Source organism: Lepisma saccharinum, chromosome 1 (assembly GCF_977018435.1).
Source record: "Lepisma saccharinum chromosome 1, izLepSacc3.1, whole genome shotgun sequence".
In the NCBI taxonomy this organism is placed as follows: Eukaryota; Metazoa; Arthropoda; class Insecta; order Zygentoma; family Lepismatidae; genus Lepisma; species Lepisma saccharinum.
Genome location: NC_139229.1, coordinates 204973131 through 204989511, shown reverse-complemented (window position 1 = coordinate 204989511; position 16381 = coordinate 204973131). Strand labels below are relative to the sequence as shown.

At 37.9% G+C, this 16381-nt stretch overlaps 1 protein-coding gene across 1 annotated transcript; it reads right to left on the bottom strand.

Moving 5' to 3' along the window:
* Positions 1 to 12364: 12364 nt before the first annotated feature.
* Positions 12365 to 15777, bottom strand: LOC145991313 (uncharacterized). The gene is made up of 3 exons (XM_083127316.1): positions 15727 to 15777; positions 14917 to 14968; positions 12365 to 12932 (listed from the first exon to the last, which is right to left on the bottom strand). Exons 1-3 carry the CDS (start codon positions 15748 to 15750, stop codon positions 12460 to 12462), a joined length of 549 nt encoding a protein of 182 aa, XP_082983442.1. The 5' UTR covers positions 15751 to 15777; the 3' UTR covers positions 12365 to 12459.
* Positions 15778 to 16381: the final 604 nt, after the last annotated feature.

The following is a 16381-nucleotide window of genomic DNA, read 5'->3' as shown; positions in this document are numbered from 1 at the left end:
CAAAGCGCTGTGTTCTTGATGTGACATTTCAAAGTTAAAATAAACACATTATTATCATACATCCCCCCCCCCCCCTCTTGGTCGTACAATAGACCAAAATAATATTTTACTGTACTTCTCTGTAACGTGATTACACTTAATCAACTTATAACTGCAAATTGTTATATTGCACTAAACACTAAACTATTGTTCAAAATCATCTTCGATGGGAACTGGTCTACTGTATAGACCTCCTTTAGTCTTGACGTCGACGACGTGAACAAGTCCATCCTTTTCAGGATATACTGCTTCAATGATGCCGAGATTCCAAACAAGGGGAGGAAGTCTTTCATCCTTCAGTATCACAACGGTACCTGCTTGAATCTTCTGCTGACGAGTCCACTTGGATCTCTGTTGTAATGCATGTAAATATTCTTTCGACCAACGATGCCACAATTGTTGGTAAAACTGCTGAATTCTCTGCCATCTTGTCAGTCTGTTGACTGGTAATTCGGAGATGTCTGGCTCGGGTAACGAGGATAAAGGATGACCTATGAGGAAATGACCAGGTGTAAGTGGGGTTGGATCTGTTGGATCTTGTTAGATTACAAAAATGGGTCTTGAATTTAAACACGCTTCTATTTGACACAATAATGTTGTCAATTCTTCAAATGTTATTGATAACTTGCCTACTATTCTTACCAAATGATGTTTCATTGATTTGACTGCTGCCTCAGCGAGTCCTGAAAAATGTGGTGATCCAGGTGGCATAAAGTGCCATTGTAGACCTTCTAGTGATGAGTAGTCCTGTAATTTCTTATTAAATGCTTCTGATTGAAATAGTCGTAAAAATTCTTGTAACTTTTTGTTCGCGCCAACAAAGTTGGTTCCATTGTCACTGTATATATTTCTACTCTTTCCTCTTCGTGATGTGAAACGTCTAAGTGTAGCAATAAAAGCCTCAGAGGTGAGATTTCTGACTGCTTCTAAATGAATCGCTCTTGTTGATAAACAAATGAATACGGCGACGTAGCATTTGGTAACTGTTTTGCTTCTTACGGTTCCTGTTTTGACATGTATTGGACCAGAGTAATCTACAGCCACATTGGTAAATAGTCTTGATTGTTGAACGTGAGCTGCAGGTAATTGTCCCATCAATTGCGACGAAGTTGTGTTTTTTAGCTTAAAACAGATAATGCATTTATGTAGTACTTTCTTAACTACTTGCTTGCCCCGTGGAATCCAATGGAAATCACTAACGCGTAAAATTAAGTTGAGGGCCGTGTCCCTATCTCAGTCTGTCTGCTTGTCTGGCTATCCGTCCATCCGTGTAAACTCACAGAAACTATCAGTTATAAAGACAAGATAGCCCAACGCAGTATGAACTAACTCGTTCTGTCTGGTCGCAAGAGACGACAATCGACGATTGATCAAAAGTCACCTTTCGATTTGACTAACACTGATCCAGCAAATGTAAAGGTGGAACATTTTCCACAATCTAAGACCTAGTAAATACTAGATCAATTCAATTATTTTGACTAGCCGCCTCTGGGTCTCTACGGAGGTCAATTGACAGTCAATAATTAGGCTATTGTAGTCTGTATATTATAATCTGTACATTTTTAATGTTGCGATATATCTGAAACCATTCGAGTTATAAATGTGAAATTTGGTAAGTGAAATGACCTTCTAATAACAAATTGAAGCGTTGTGTACTTTCTTGATTAGTCTTACTATTACAATGTTACCGTCTACAGTCGAAACCAATCCATACATATCTATTTCTCAGAAATCAGTATAGATGGAAATATAAAATTCAGTGGACTAACCAGGAAAGGAAGGAGTGCATATAGAGGATTACGATCTGAATACCTGTTGTTCATTATTGTGAAACATTCGAAGGTCAACAGCCGATGTGTTTATATATTAACATTAAATAAAGTTATAAACATGTAGCTTGGATATGACGAAAGACGAAATATTATAATTCAATTATTCAAAATGTTCTCGATCGGTCAATTTGGCTGTTCATGAACTACGCTTGTGATATCTGATGATTGCTGAGAAACCAATGTACATATAAAGATAAAATACCGTGGAGTGAAATAAATATCAGATTATAGTAGGCTACAGTGCGTTGGTTTTGGCTCTGGGCCGAGATAGCGTGTGAAAAACTTTGAACAACTATTATAACACAGGTTAGTACTCGTTATGTAATATAATTATAATTGTCTACATGCTAAAGATTTGTGCTTAAGTAAGCGAGCCGTTACGGGACGAAAATGCCGGCATCTGCGTCATGTCACGCGCTATCTCGGCCCATAGCCAAAACGAACTCACTGTATAATGGGATGTTCAATATCTGGATCGATCTGTTAAACTGCATATTGGAGGAGGTCAAGTAATAGAAAACATCTATTTTGTGGATAAACTGCCGCGTGAAGATATTATTTTTTTAAAAAATTAATTATCTTAATTTACAAAGATTATGTTATAAAGATAAAATTGTGTAATGAAATCTAATTCATATTCTAATTTCCTGATTAGCAGTTCACTAAAAATCTATAACCAATAAGTTTCGAATATACCAATGTTCTGATTAGTGCTCGTGGAACATATAGCGTTACATTGTACATGCAGTTCCTTTGTGTTAGGGCCGGACCCTGTGGCCGGGTGGTAGAACAAAGATCAATTCAGCCCCTGAAATACGTAATTGCATTTATAATTATTTTGAGCAGCAATATTCCCAACCAGCGTCAAATAATGAAGATTTGATGGATGTATTTGCATCCGGGTCAGGGGCTTTTGCAGACGAAGAAAGTGAAAACTTAAACAAAGAATATACAGAGGTTGTTTCCGATCTATGGTGACAAAATTGCACACCTCGTGCAGCACCACCAAGCGGGAAGAGAACAAAGCTGCCAGTCGTGTGGACACGTTGGATTGTTGACTGTGCGTGACAGGTGTGGTCATTGCGTATCGGGAAGAATGCCGCCGAAAAGCAGTGTATATTGGGAGGGTTACATAACTGCACTTTCCGACGTAAACTACAGTTATAGTGCCATTATAAAACTGTGGATTCACTGTGTCTAAAAATGGCATATCACGGGTGTCGAAAGGGGCAGGTAAGGCGAGGCGTGGGATGATTCCTGTGGGGCAGAAACAGGCCAACCCCCAACCTGCCACTAGCCGCACACCAGCTACAATTCGGGATGTCAGGGCGCTGGTGACCAGGGAGAATCCAGCCACACAGACAAGTATCGCGAACCAGCTACAAACATCACTGAAGACAGTGCACACCATCATTCACCGCGATTTGGGTTTGGAAAAGCAACGCAAGGGTGTGGGTGCTTCAAGACAAGGCGTCAAGTCACACATCTCGCTCAACCTGCATCTTCCTCCAACAAATGGCAGAAGAAACTGGAATTCGCCATTCCCCTTTCACAGACATTCCAGTGAAGTCACCTGATGCCTTACTGATGGAATTTTGCACCTTCGGCCTACTGAAACGAACCTTGTCTCAAAGGAGACCCCGTACTATTGAAGGGCTATGGAAAGCCTGTCAGGAGGAGTGGTTGAGACTGGACATGACTACAATTCGTGCCAGTATCCTACAGTGGAAACTTCGCGGTCGGGCAATTGCCAAGATGCAGGGCCACCAAATATAGCACTCTCGATGGTGGCGACATGATTTCTCTTAAGGAAGGTGCAGTTTGAAATCGTCACCATAGAACGGAAACAACCTCTATACAAGTGAGAAAGTGTTTCGAGCGGTTAAAGCAGGCCGATCATTTTCAGCTCCTGGTTGGGATGGGATACCCAACACGTTTTATCAAACCTTTTGGAAATTGATGGGTCAAATAAGAACGGACTGGATAAATGCAGTGCTTAGAACGTATCAAATGGGTAAATCTTCCAATACGGGTATTATAATTCTAATCCCAAAATGTCCAAAACCAAGCGAAGCTGGTCATTATACACCCATCACCCTCCTATCTACGGATTACAAAATCGCAAATGTTTTACAAACGAAGCGTGAAGTCATTACATGTTGTAGACTACAGAACAATAATTCTGAAAATGCTATATTAGCATTAGACTTTGAACGTGATTTTGACTCGATAAATCATGAATATCTATTTAACGTTTTGCAGGGCTACGGTATACGTGGACATTTTCTGTCAGTATTTAAAAGTCTTTATAGACATGCAACAGCAAAAATTCAAATAAATGGTTTTCTGACAAAATAACTCTATTTATAAAGGTGTAAGACAAGGATATCCTTTGTCGATGTTAGCGTTTTGTATTGCGCTGAGATCCTTCCTTTCTGAATTAGGCCGAAAAGTTCAAGGAATTAACATACACTCTACTACCATTAAGGTGTTGGCGTATGCTGACGATATTACTGTATTAATAAATGACCAGTCTGATATTGATGCAACGTGTCAGGTATTACAGAAATTTGGAATATGGTCGGGATTAAAAATAAACCAAGAAAAATCATCACTTTCGAATTTAAATTTGATTCATTCTCATTCCCAGCGAGGTAATGTTAAGGTTGTACAAACGATACGCATACTAGGTATAATATATACACACTCCATTCAAAGTATGATCCAATTAAATTATGATAGAGTAACAACTGGGGTTAAAGCGATATTACAAACAAATAAATTTCGCAGCCTTAGTTTAAAGTCAAGGGTGACCTTTGTACAGGTCTATGCACTGTAAAGGTATGGTACATGGCAAAAATCCTCCCACCACGGAAGTTAGATAAAAATAAACTTATTAGTTATGCCCTATTACAATCTCAGATATTAACAATACCAGTGACATCGGAAACATATCGCAGACTATGTAAATTAGTAGAACCAAAGTGTAAAATTATTGAGCAAAATCCCAGAATCAATTGGAGAGAAATATGGAATAATATTCAGGCTCACCATCTTACATCACAAATCCGATCAGCATGGTATATAATTGTCAACCAAAAATTAATCACTGGAGAGAGACTCTATGATCTTAAATTAGTAAATACGTCAATGTGTACTAGATGTAATGTGTCTGATAGTTTAGTCCATAGACTGAGTGAATGCCAAATAATACAAACATCATGGCTCTATATAAGGAAACTTGTGAGTACTATTTGTCGAACATCAGTGTATAACATCTCTGTAGATATTCTTTTATATCCAGCTTTTGCCTATTACCCAAAAACAAAACGTAAAAATGTACATGACTCTTAGGACACTATGCCTATTTCCTATCGACATATCGGCAACCAGATTTTAATATACAATTTGTAAATTACCTCCATCAAGAATACCACAGGATACCTCACTGTAAAAGAAATAGATTGTATGCTAATTTTCTTAATGTAATGTTGACTGCCCAATGAGTTGCAATGAATAATTGGTAATATTATGTAATAAAAAAAGTGGTTAGCACATCCGCTACGACGCCAAGGGTCCCGGGTTCGAATCCCGCTCGGGCTTAGTTGTTTGTGAATGTCCATTCATCATTTTCATCACTCGTCAGGAGGAGTGGTTGAGACTGGACATGACTACAATTCGTGCCAGTATCCTACAGTGGAAACTTCGCGGTCGGGCAATTGCCAAGATGCAGGGCCACCAAATATAGCACTCTCGATGGTGGCGACATGATTTCTCTTAAGGAAGGTGCAGTTTGAAATCGTCACCATAGAACGGAAACAACCTCTATACAAGTGAGAAAGTGTTTCGAGCGGTTAAAGCAGGCCGATCATTTTCAGCTCCTGGTTGGGATGGGATACCCAACACGTTTTATCAAACCTTTTGGAAATTGATGGGTCAAATAAGAACGGACTGGATAAATGCAGTGCTTAGAACGTATCAAATGGGTAAATCTTCCAATACGGGTATTATAATTCTAATCCCAAAATGTCCAAAACCAAGCGAAGCTGGTCATTATACACCCATCACCCTCCTATCTACGGATTACAAAATCGCAAATGTTTTACAAACGAAGCGTGAAGTCATTACATGTTGTAGACTACAGAACAATAATTCTGAAAATGCTATATTAGCATTAGACTTTGAACGTGATTTTGACTCGATAAATCATGAATATCTATTTAACGTTTTGCAGGGCTACGGTATACGTGGACATTTTCTGTCAGTATTTAAAAGTCTTTATAGACATGCAACAGCAAAAATTCAAATAAATGGTTTTCTGACAAAATAACTCTATTTATAAAGGTGTAAGACAAGGATATCCTTTGTCGATGTTAGCGTTTTGTATTGCGCTGAGATCCTTCCTTTCTGAATTAGGCCGAAAAGTTCAAGGAATTAACATACACTCTACTACCATTAAGGTGTTGGCGTATGCTGACGATATTACTGTATTAATAAATGACCAGTCTGATATTGATGCAACGTGTCAGGTATTACAGAAATTTGGAATATGGTCGGGATTAAAAATAAACCAAGAAAAATCATCACTTTCGAATTTAAATTTGATTCATTCTCATTCCCAGCGAGGTAATGTTAAGGTTGTACAAACGATACGCATACTAGGTATAATATATACACACTCCATTCAAAGTATGATCCAATTAAATTATGATAGAGTAACAACTGGGGTTAAAGCGATATTACAAACAAATAAATTTCGCAGCCTTAGTTTAAAGTCAAGGGTGACCTTTGTACAGGTCTATGCACTGTAAAGGTATGGTACATGGCAAAAATCCTCCCACCACGGAAGTTAGATAAAAATAAACTTATTAGTTATGCCCTATTACAATCTCAGATATTAACAATACCAGTGACATCGGAAACATATCGCAGACTATGTAAATTAGTAGAACCAAAGTGTAAAATTATTGAGCAAAATCCCAGAATCAATTGGAGAGAAATATGGAATAATATTCAGGCTCACCATCTTACATCACAAATCCGATCAGCATGGTATATAATTGTCAACCAAAAATTAATCACTGGAGAGAGACTCTATGATCTTAAATTAGTAAATACGTCAATGTGTACTAGATGTAATGTGTCTGATAGTTTAGTCCATAGACTGAGTGAATGCCAAATAATACAAACATCATGGCTCTATATAAGGAAACTTGTGAGTACTATTTGTCGAACATCAGTGTATAACATCTCTGTAGATATTCTTTTATATCCAGCTTTTGCCTATTACCCAAAAACAAAACGTAAAAATGTACATGACTCTTAGGACACTATGCCTATTTCCTATCGACATATCGGCAACCAGATTTTAATATACAATTTGTAAATTACCTCCATCAAGAATACCACAGGATACCTCACTGTAAAAGAAATAGATTGTATGCTAATTTTCTTAATGTAATGTTGACTGCCCAATGAGTTGCAATGAATAATTGGTAATATTATGTAATAAAAAAAGTGGTTAGCACATCCGCTACGACGCCAAGGGTCCCGGGTTCGAATCCCGCTCGGGCTTAGTTGTTTGTGAATGTCCATTCATCATTTTCATCACTCACCCCCATCTTCGCAAATTAGCCAAGAGGCATAAAACGCCAAGTAAAATAAACTAAATCAATCAATCAATCAACCATTGTGTTAGTGATAGCTAAATCAACCTCTGACGCATGTAAGATCGTTACTTTCTATTTAAATGTTAACTTTGTAATTTTACATTTTGGTAACATTTGAGAGCAGTTTGCTGTGTGTTGTTTTGGTGCTAGCATATTCTAATATTTCAATAATAACATATCATATTTTTCATTTTCAGGGAGTGGAACCATGTTTTGAAGCATTCGGGTGATCTGCAGTCGGTAAGTACTTAAAACAACTTGCTGTGGATTGAATTATAATGGCACTTTGAACATGTTTGATTTATTAGGATGCAACGTGACAACGCGATATATGCGAATTGTATTGTTATATATTGACCTTTGTACATGAATAATCCACTAAGATGATAATCAACCTTGAGTGAAATGGTTTCTGGTGCAATAGTCGACGGTGCATCCGTGTCTCTTAAAATTGCGGATGTATTTGCCATTTTTCAAGGCAGACTTCCCGCGATAAACACTTTATTGCAGTAACATTGTATTTACTTCTGAAAAATTTCTCGATTTCTGGGAATTAAGCGTGACTTCTGTATAGAGAAAGGTATCATCCACAATCACAGAAAATAAACTTTCGTAAACACTCTGAGGGATCTTTAACGTATTTGTTTAAAATTTGTTAGCATGATCAACACAAAGTACACAAAGTGTACGTGATTGTATGCTGTAGGCTGGAATTATGAGGGGTTCATTAAACATGGAATCAATATAAATTTTGTGTTTTGAAAAATTAGCTATAGAAGTATTGAGATTACATTCTTACCAACTGCGACAAGACGCTCATAAACAGTACAACATGTGTTCGTAGTTGTTTCATGTTTGTCTACAAAATCTATATTTTGTACTGTGCACAAAACAAGTTATCTTTTAGGGACCAACTTCCCCAAAGCAAACCTAATTAATTTCCTCCGCCTTCTGTTTTGATATTAGATTTTGCTCTTGTTGGAGATGTGGGAGGGTATGTGCCGAGCCGAGACAAGTTTTGGTCGTGTCGAAACCGAGATATTAGTAAAGAGATCGAGACAAGAACGAAACAGACATTTGCAGAATTTATACGATACCTAGTACTCCTGTCATAGCATCTCGTCTCGTTGGACTCGAGAGTTAGAGTAAATTATGTAACACATTTCCGAAATCAAGAGAAAATGGTTACGTAGACATTGCCAATATTACAGAGAAGGGGAGAAAAAATCATTTTCATGAAGAAAATAGGTCGGTATAATTATTTAGGTTCATTTGATTTATCCATACAAAATTATTTTCAGTAGTTGAATGCCTTGCCCTTCTTTAGCTATTTCTGCGCCCATGTTTGAAGAACAAGTAAAGATGCAATGATACCATTTGAAGTTCAAGGACTTGCACTGCAGCGCGTGCTATTCAGTGTGAATTAGATTTTATCTCTTCACTGGCAAATTCCGTTCTGTAACATTACCAATCCGTATGTTTTTCAGTGCATCCACGTCAGTAGAATTGAATATTGTATATCAGCTGGGGGTTTATCGACCCTTTTGCTGCTGGTAAAAGATGCGGTTTTATCAAAGCAGAGACTGCTCCTCTCTTTATAACGTGATTATAATCCTCTTCTATGAGAATATCGGTATTATAAGGGGGCGGCAATTTGATGCTTCTGTTAGAATGATATATACCTACAATATGTATTCAGTCTGTTTTTGTGTAGCCGAACGAAGAGGAAATGTGGCCTTTTAAGAGGGAATGGGATGGAGTGTTCATTCTGCATCTCTGTAAACATGCCTCCTCTTGCCTTTTTCTTGTATGTTCGCATGTACCATCCGAATTGGATGCATTTCGGTAATGAACGCCCATAAGCATTCATGAAATTCTTTCAAAATTTATTTTAACAATATTTTAAGATTTTTAAAAAAAATTAAAAAATACTCTGTGTCGGGAATCTCTGGAGCAAGTGATCGCCGAAAGCAAGTCTCTGCGCAAGTAGTGACCTGAGAGGGCTTGGCAAATGAACGCGTACGAGAGAACGGGGTTACATGGAGGGTGAAAAGCTACTGGAGCTTTGCAGCAGCGGGTACTGTTTGCTCCGCCCACTCGCTTCCCCCTTCTCTACCTTTATGAACGACATTGCTCCAGAGTTTCCCGGGATATTGTATAGTATCGTCTCATTCCCTTAGGTATGGGTGATCTTTTGGGAATGTAGTTCACTAGTCATCATTCATCCTTGATGGTAAACACTCTCTGCTCTTGGTGAGCTTGGTGGTAAGGCGCTAGAGGTACTAAATTACACACTTGAATGGCAACACATGACACTTGAGTTTTACACCCCTAAAGACTGGATCAGCATGGGTAATGTAAGGATATACCTGTCTCTGTACTCCAACTGAAGATCTGCTGGGAGAGATTATGCTTGTGACTGTACGTAGAGTCTGACTTGCGACTCGCGTTAACACACTCTCCCTAGAACCTCCTCCTCTCTCTCTATTCAATCGTAACTTGCTCCTCAATAACTCAATTAGAACTCACCTAGAACTCTCTGCCCCCAGACATTTATTGCAATTCAATTTACTAAACAAATGCACAGTCAGGACTGTAGCCTCTTCCTGGATTTAGTCCGTATACCGCTGATGACCAGGAAGAGCTTCAGTGCTGTCTGACACCGCATCCCTGTGATGTTCCTGAATATTTCCTGATTGGAAAACGATGGTTGAATGACTGGAAGTTGGAGTTTGTTGTCCATAATAATTAAAAGATACTACGGATCGTTACCGTATCTACAGTTACGGCACTTCTGGCTTGTAACAATCCCATTGTCCGTGACTGTACACACTTCCAGGTAATGAACAAACCCAGAACGCTTTACTGTGTTAGTTAAGATAAATCGTGTTGTTTTCGACATCTGGTCACAACTCGACACACCAGTCCTATGGGTATTATTTCGCTTTCAATACACAAACTCTTGCTATTTTACTTTCTCTGGAACTGGAGGGAAAACTAGAACTTCCCAAGAAGGAATAAGCCATGATAACAAGGACTATGACACTAGTGTTTGCAGTTATCATTAAAACCGTAGTTAATAACTAATACTTATCATCAAAAAGTCAGTTAACAAAACACTGGCGAAACTCAGCTCTGGTGCGAAGCACACAACTGGGAAACAACTGGGAGTCAGCTTGGCGATTTCAACAAACCAATATTGCACATACTCTTTCCGGAATAGTGCTCGACACTATTCCTGGTCTTCTCTAGTTCATACTCTGTCGACTCTAACTACAATCGGTGAAAGCCTCCCCAATGGTGCAGTGGTAACGTCGTAGCCTTGTAATCAAGGGAACTCTGGTTTGATACCCGGTGGAGGCACATAGTGGTTCGGATCTCACTTTTAACTAAAGGTCCAGTCCCGATTAGCCATTCTGTACATCAAGTGAACTACTGGATGCGTTGAATATTAAGAACAAAACAATTAGTGGGTGGTTAATCCTGATTGGTAAATTTTTGTTAACAGTGATTTATCAAGATTATGTCGATGGTGGATAGATGAAATTTCTTTTAAAAAAAAAATCTTTATCACAGTATCATTTGTAACTAGCGTACATGTTTTTCTATATATCCACTTGTTCTATATTCTATCTAAACCACTTTGTTTTGGAATAAAGTTTTTATTTCGAGAGCAATCAAGTGCAAGCAAATATAGCACCAAGTTCCATCGTCCCAGATAATTGGGAATATAAAGTTGGTTGAACTGTTCATTATTTTTTTGATGTGGATGCTTTTGTTTACGTCAGCAGTAACGTGGCATGAAATATTACCTTCCCGTATTCGCTTAGGTACGCTTGCATAGACATTAATTAATTTAGGAAGAAGAGAAATGGAAAATACAGTGTTCTGCTCTTCCACATCGCCCTTTTTTTCGGTCTGTTTTCTTTTTCTTGCTTAGGTGACCTTTTACTCAATAAATAGGGTAATACGTATGGCACTTCTATCCTCGTGTAATTTACTTAAAAAACACTACCAGAAGAGAGAAAACCAAAAGCTGTGGTTGTTTTAGTTTTTAAGGCATGAGTCAGAGAAACTCCTTATTTGTTCATCATTTCTCGTATATATCTGCATCTCAAATTGCTTTTACTTATTATTCTAATAAACCTTGTCCATAAGGTGTACATGTTTTCTTTCAACCTGTGCTGAAATTTAACTAAGGATCCAACAATGCCGTGAAGAGAGCGCATGGACACACAAACGATATTAATTATTACGCCTTTTTTGATAATCAAATAGATTGATTGATTGAAATTAAAATTCTGCCTATTTTGCACTATACAGAGAACAGCCACTTACCGTAGCCAATATCAATACACGTATCTTAGGTCTAAAATATTCTTACTTGGTTAATAGTGTCTGAGAGTTCAAATATCTTTACCTGAGTTAAAAGCTGAGGCTGCAAAGGGGCAATCAGCATATATGTGGAAGAAACAAGGGACAACACACATACAGTATTACAAGGATTATTATACTGGTGTAGGGCACCAGAGCCTAGTTAGTCTGCCAAATCCAGTCCAGGGTGTACTACGTGGAAGTGAGGTTGACATTTGGGTGTACTACATGGAAGAATCACCCCTTACACCCCAATCAAATAGATATTAGAGCCATTAAAATGAAATGAGCATGTATCGTTGAAAATCATCTCATTTGGTATATTCTTGTAAAATAAATTGATTAACAATTGCTTGGCTGTCAGTTTTCTGACTCATATTTATTGCATTGTAAAAAATACCATCATGTTCGATGTCCCATACATTTAATGTAAAATTTGACAATGAAAACTATAGATTGTAATCTGATAAATATTTATTTTCAAACTTAAAATTTATATGACATAAATTAAATTCTTTAAATATGCAAAGATGAAGGTCTTATATTCAACCTCCAATCCCGCCAAATCCTCCCGCACCACCTCCAATTCCTCCAGCGCCACCTCCGATGCCTCCGAATCCGCCTCCAATTCCTCCAGCACCACCCCCAATGCCTCCAAATCCACCTCCAATTCCTCCGGCACCACCTCCGATTCCACCTCCAATGCCTCCGAATCCGCCTCCAATACCTCCCAATCCACCTCCAATGCCTCCCAATCCACCTCCAATGCCTCCCAATCCGCCTCCAATTCCTCCAGCGCCGCCTCCAATTCCTCCGAATCCGCCTCCAATTCCTCCAGCGCCACCTCCAATTCCTCCGAATCCGCCTCCAATTCCTCCAGCGCCACCACCAATGCCTCCCAATCCACCTCCAATTCCTCCGAATCCGCCTCCAATTCCTCCGTGTTTTATGATAACAGGAATAGGGTGAATTGCCCAGAGATTGCTGTTGCTGTAGCTCTTGGCAAGGATTGGTATTGCTGTTGTTAAGAAATATACAAGAATTAGTTTTAAAGAAAAGAGTAGTAAGAAAGAGGGTCCAAATTAACTTGGGGATGCAAGGAACCGCCCTCCCAGGAAACCCAGGTATTTCTTGCAACAAAAGTAAATTGTTATTCCTGATAAGAATGGTTTTATCATGTCGCTAAGATTGTCACATATTAGTATGACTTCCATTAGATTTCAAAATGTAAATTTATATCTCATCCAAGTATTGTTTAGCAATTTCAAAATTATCAGTCTGGCACATTTAATTATTGTGACACTGACAATCCAATTTCTTATCAAGGAATATTAAACATTATTTGTTTTTATTGACGAAGAGAGTATTGCTACAATTTCATAGCTTGAGAAAACCTACATCAGTGAAAGGTTCTTGTCCATCTTGTTTCGTCCTTCCCATTTTAAAGCTTTGTGAGAATACGAGGGCGATATTTAGAGAATTATTAATTACACATTAATGTAAACAAGAAAATGTAACAATAAACAAAGATAAAAATGCAAACAGTCTTGGTTGCATTATTCTGTAGTACACATGTTTATTAATTTTTCTGCTTGGCAGATATGAGCTTCAGAACGCTGCTACACGTGTAAGAAAAAAAGCTGTGGTAATGCTAACTATTAACTCGCAACAGTTGTTTTTAGTTTATGCTCAATAGTTGAGCGTCCCCGACGGAGTTGTATTAACTCTGTCGCTTTGTTTGATGGCCGGTGGAGGCATACTGCACAGTGGTTAGATTACCACTAAGTTCCGTAATACCATCAATTTCCACTGTCATCCAATAACCGTAAAAAAAAGAAGAACCATGGCTGTTTTTAAGGCATTAATGGTTAGTATATAGTTAATTCTCATTAATTTAATTCAAATGACTCTCTCTTTTTTAGAGATACACTGTTAAAAATAACATAGTCAAAATTGACTAAATTGATATATTCACATGCTCTTTACTAATGTTGAAATACTGGTCTAGGAAAGTTAAGTGTTTTGGCATTTTCACAATTAATTTAATCTGATTCCCAATTATCTTCTGATTACAGTATAGGATTAATATTTATGAGCAGTGCTAAATAGATAAAAATACATAAACTGTTCAATGACGTAAAACTAACTGTTTTCATGTAGCCATAGTGAGTTAGGTGTGAAATACTTTTTGTGGAACAATATGGTACCATGGCAATGCTACGGTAATGTTAGTAGTACGATACAGACCATGATCGTAAAATGATGTGCACATAGTGTAACATTTGACGCTCGATTACGTCAAAAGGAATTATTTTGTATTCAGTTTTATGACGATATCGTATTAAGAGTGTATATGTATGGCGCACGCAACGGCAATTTTTAGTCATTATCTATATTTATGCATGATAATATATTAAAATTTAAATAAAAAAACCCGGTTGCGTCACGGTTTTATAAACTAACAAGCAGACTGTCATTTTAACGGTAAAATATTGTATGTTTACGGTAAGTTTTAACTACTTAAAGGGAACTTAAAACAATCTTTTTGGCATCACAACAGTTAGAGCTTACGATGCATACAATGAGAACTACATATTATGAATTGCAGTTGTTTTCATGCTAAAATAAATAAAGATATCCATCGTATTTTAAAAGTAGTTTTTTTGCTGTTGTGAAAGAAAATCTGTGTGCATTGCACTGCACCATAAATACACACAGGATGTGTGGAGGTAGGACCGTATATATTTTCAATGTAGGACATAATGGAAATGGTGTAACCTTACCAGGATTACGCTGCTTTCACCCCGTTGGATAAAGGCAGGGTTAGCCCAGAGCCTCTTATGCATCATTATTAACCTGAATCTTTCACGTGACAGACGGCTGTTTAGTTGCTAAATGATACGAAAGTTGTGTGGGAAATCTCATATCAAAACACTGTGATAGTTTTCACCATATGAACATGTCATGTACCAGTGTAATATTTCTATCGTAAATGCACTTACCACTAACGAAGCTCATCAGCTGAACTATGACCAGGAAGGCCATGGAAAGGATCTGAAATTGTAAGCAGCGAAGTGTGTTAAATAAACAAAACATGTAAATGTTGAAGATAGAAGTCCTGCAAGACTGAATATATATGCCACGTTCATAGTCATGCATGTAAGCCGCTAATCTCTTTGTATTCTATTTTACGTTCGCTAATCCCACAGAATAGTATAACAATATCGATAACCAGCTAGCTAGATGTATGTTTGTGAATGTAAATGAGAAAGATGTCAGTACATACGAGTGAAAATAATTTTAAATATATATATTAGTTATATACTGACAGTTCAATAGGCTTATGAATAAAGAAAAGCCTATAATTATCTTACTTCTAAATGTTATATCGTTGTTGATTTTTAAACATGAATGATTTCTAAGTAATGCTTCACCTCTTATCAATATTCTATAAATATATATATATTTTTCATGTAGACTAATGCTTTCTCTTCGAATGTTCGAATGAGGAAGTATCAACCCCTTCCCACTTCCCCAGTGGTGGTAAAAGTACGTACCACTTTGAAGGTTTTTTAAAATACAAATTTAAAATTTTACATCGAGATCATCACACGATATGACTGAAATAAAATAAAATAAAATCCTTAATATTGATCTTCATCAACGTTTAACGATAACGTTAGCACGATAAACCAAACATTGAAAAAAACTTATAACATGCTTGCTAGGGTATTGCTGTCGGTACACATTTGTCAGTAAACGAAGATTGCTGAAGCGATAGTCCATTAGCAACATAAAGGTTTTGTACTTACGATATTTCTCATGATGAAAGACATTGCTGTAGTGTGGACTGGGTTTCGATTCGTGCTCGAATGGTGATTAACCACACATCCACTGAGTATTATATACTCTCAAATAGCGGATATTACAAAAGCGAGTGAAATTCGTTTTCTACCTCGGAAAGTTCAGAAGAGAATTCAGTAATCGTCTCGATATCTTCTACATCATTTGAGACAATTAGCGCTGCCAGGAAGTTATTCTCACCCGATCCCATGATGCCTTGCAGCAATGCATTCACAAGATTCCTGCCGCCGTATCCTGAGAAGCTACCATCATAGTCGAATGCGGAAAAATGGCTTTAAACTTAATTTGCTTTCACTTGTTTCGGGAAATATTCTTCTTCCGGAATTAAAAGAAGAAATGAGTATCACCAGTGCGTGCGAGTTAACGGAGTGGAAAGTCATGCGATGTGCGTGGAACGAAGCCTGCGTAATGTGTTCTTTCCGGCAGAATGCAAGTGGAAATGTTGGGGGTGGGGAATAGTATTTTGAGTGCACCTAAGCGCCTCTTAGTCCCGCACGTGGCCCTGCGGTAGGCGTCAGGCTTTGGGTTCTGGCTACGGGACGTGCGCTGGTTCGAGTCTCCTGGGGGAAGGAAGCGTAACAACTGTTCTCCAGTGTATGAGAC

Bases quoted from the DNA above. Each gene is read 5' to 3' on its own strand.
- LOC145991313 (XM_083127316.1), bottom strand. From the start codon at position 15,750: ATGTCTTTCATCATGAGAAATATC. The intron at 14,969-15,726 runs GTAAGTACAAAA...TTACAATTTCAG, and splicing joins CTTTCATCATGAGAAATATC to ATCCTTTCCATGGCCTTCCT. The intron at 12,933-14,916 runs GTAAGTGCATTT...TCTTAACAACAG, and splicing joins GCTGATGAGCTTCGTTAGTG to CAATACCAATCCTTGCCAAG.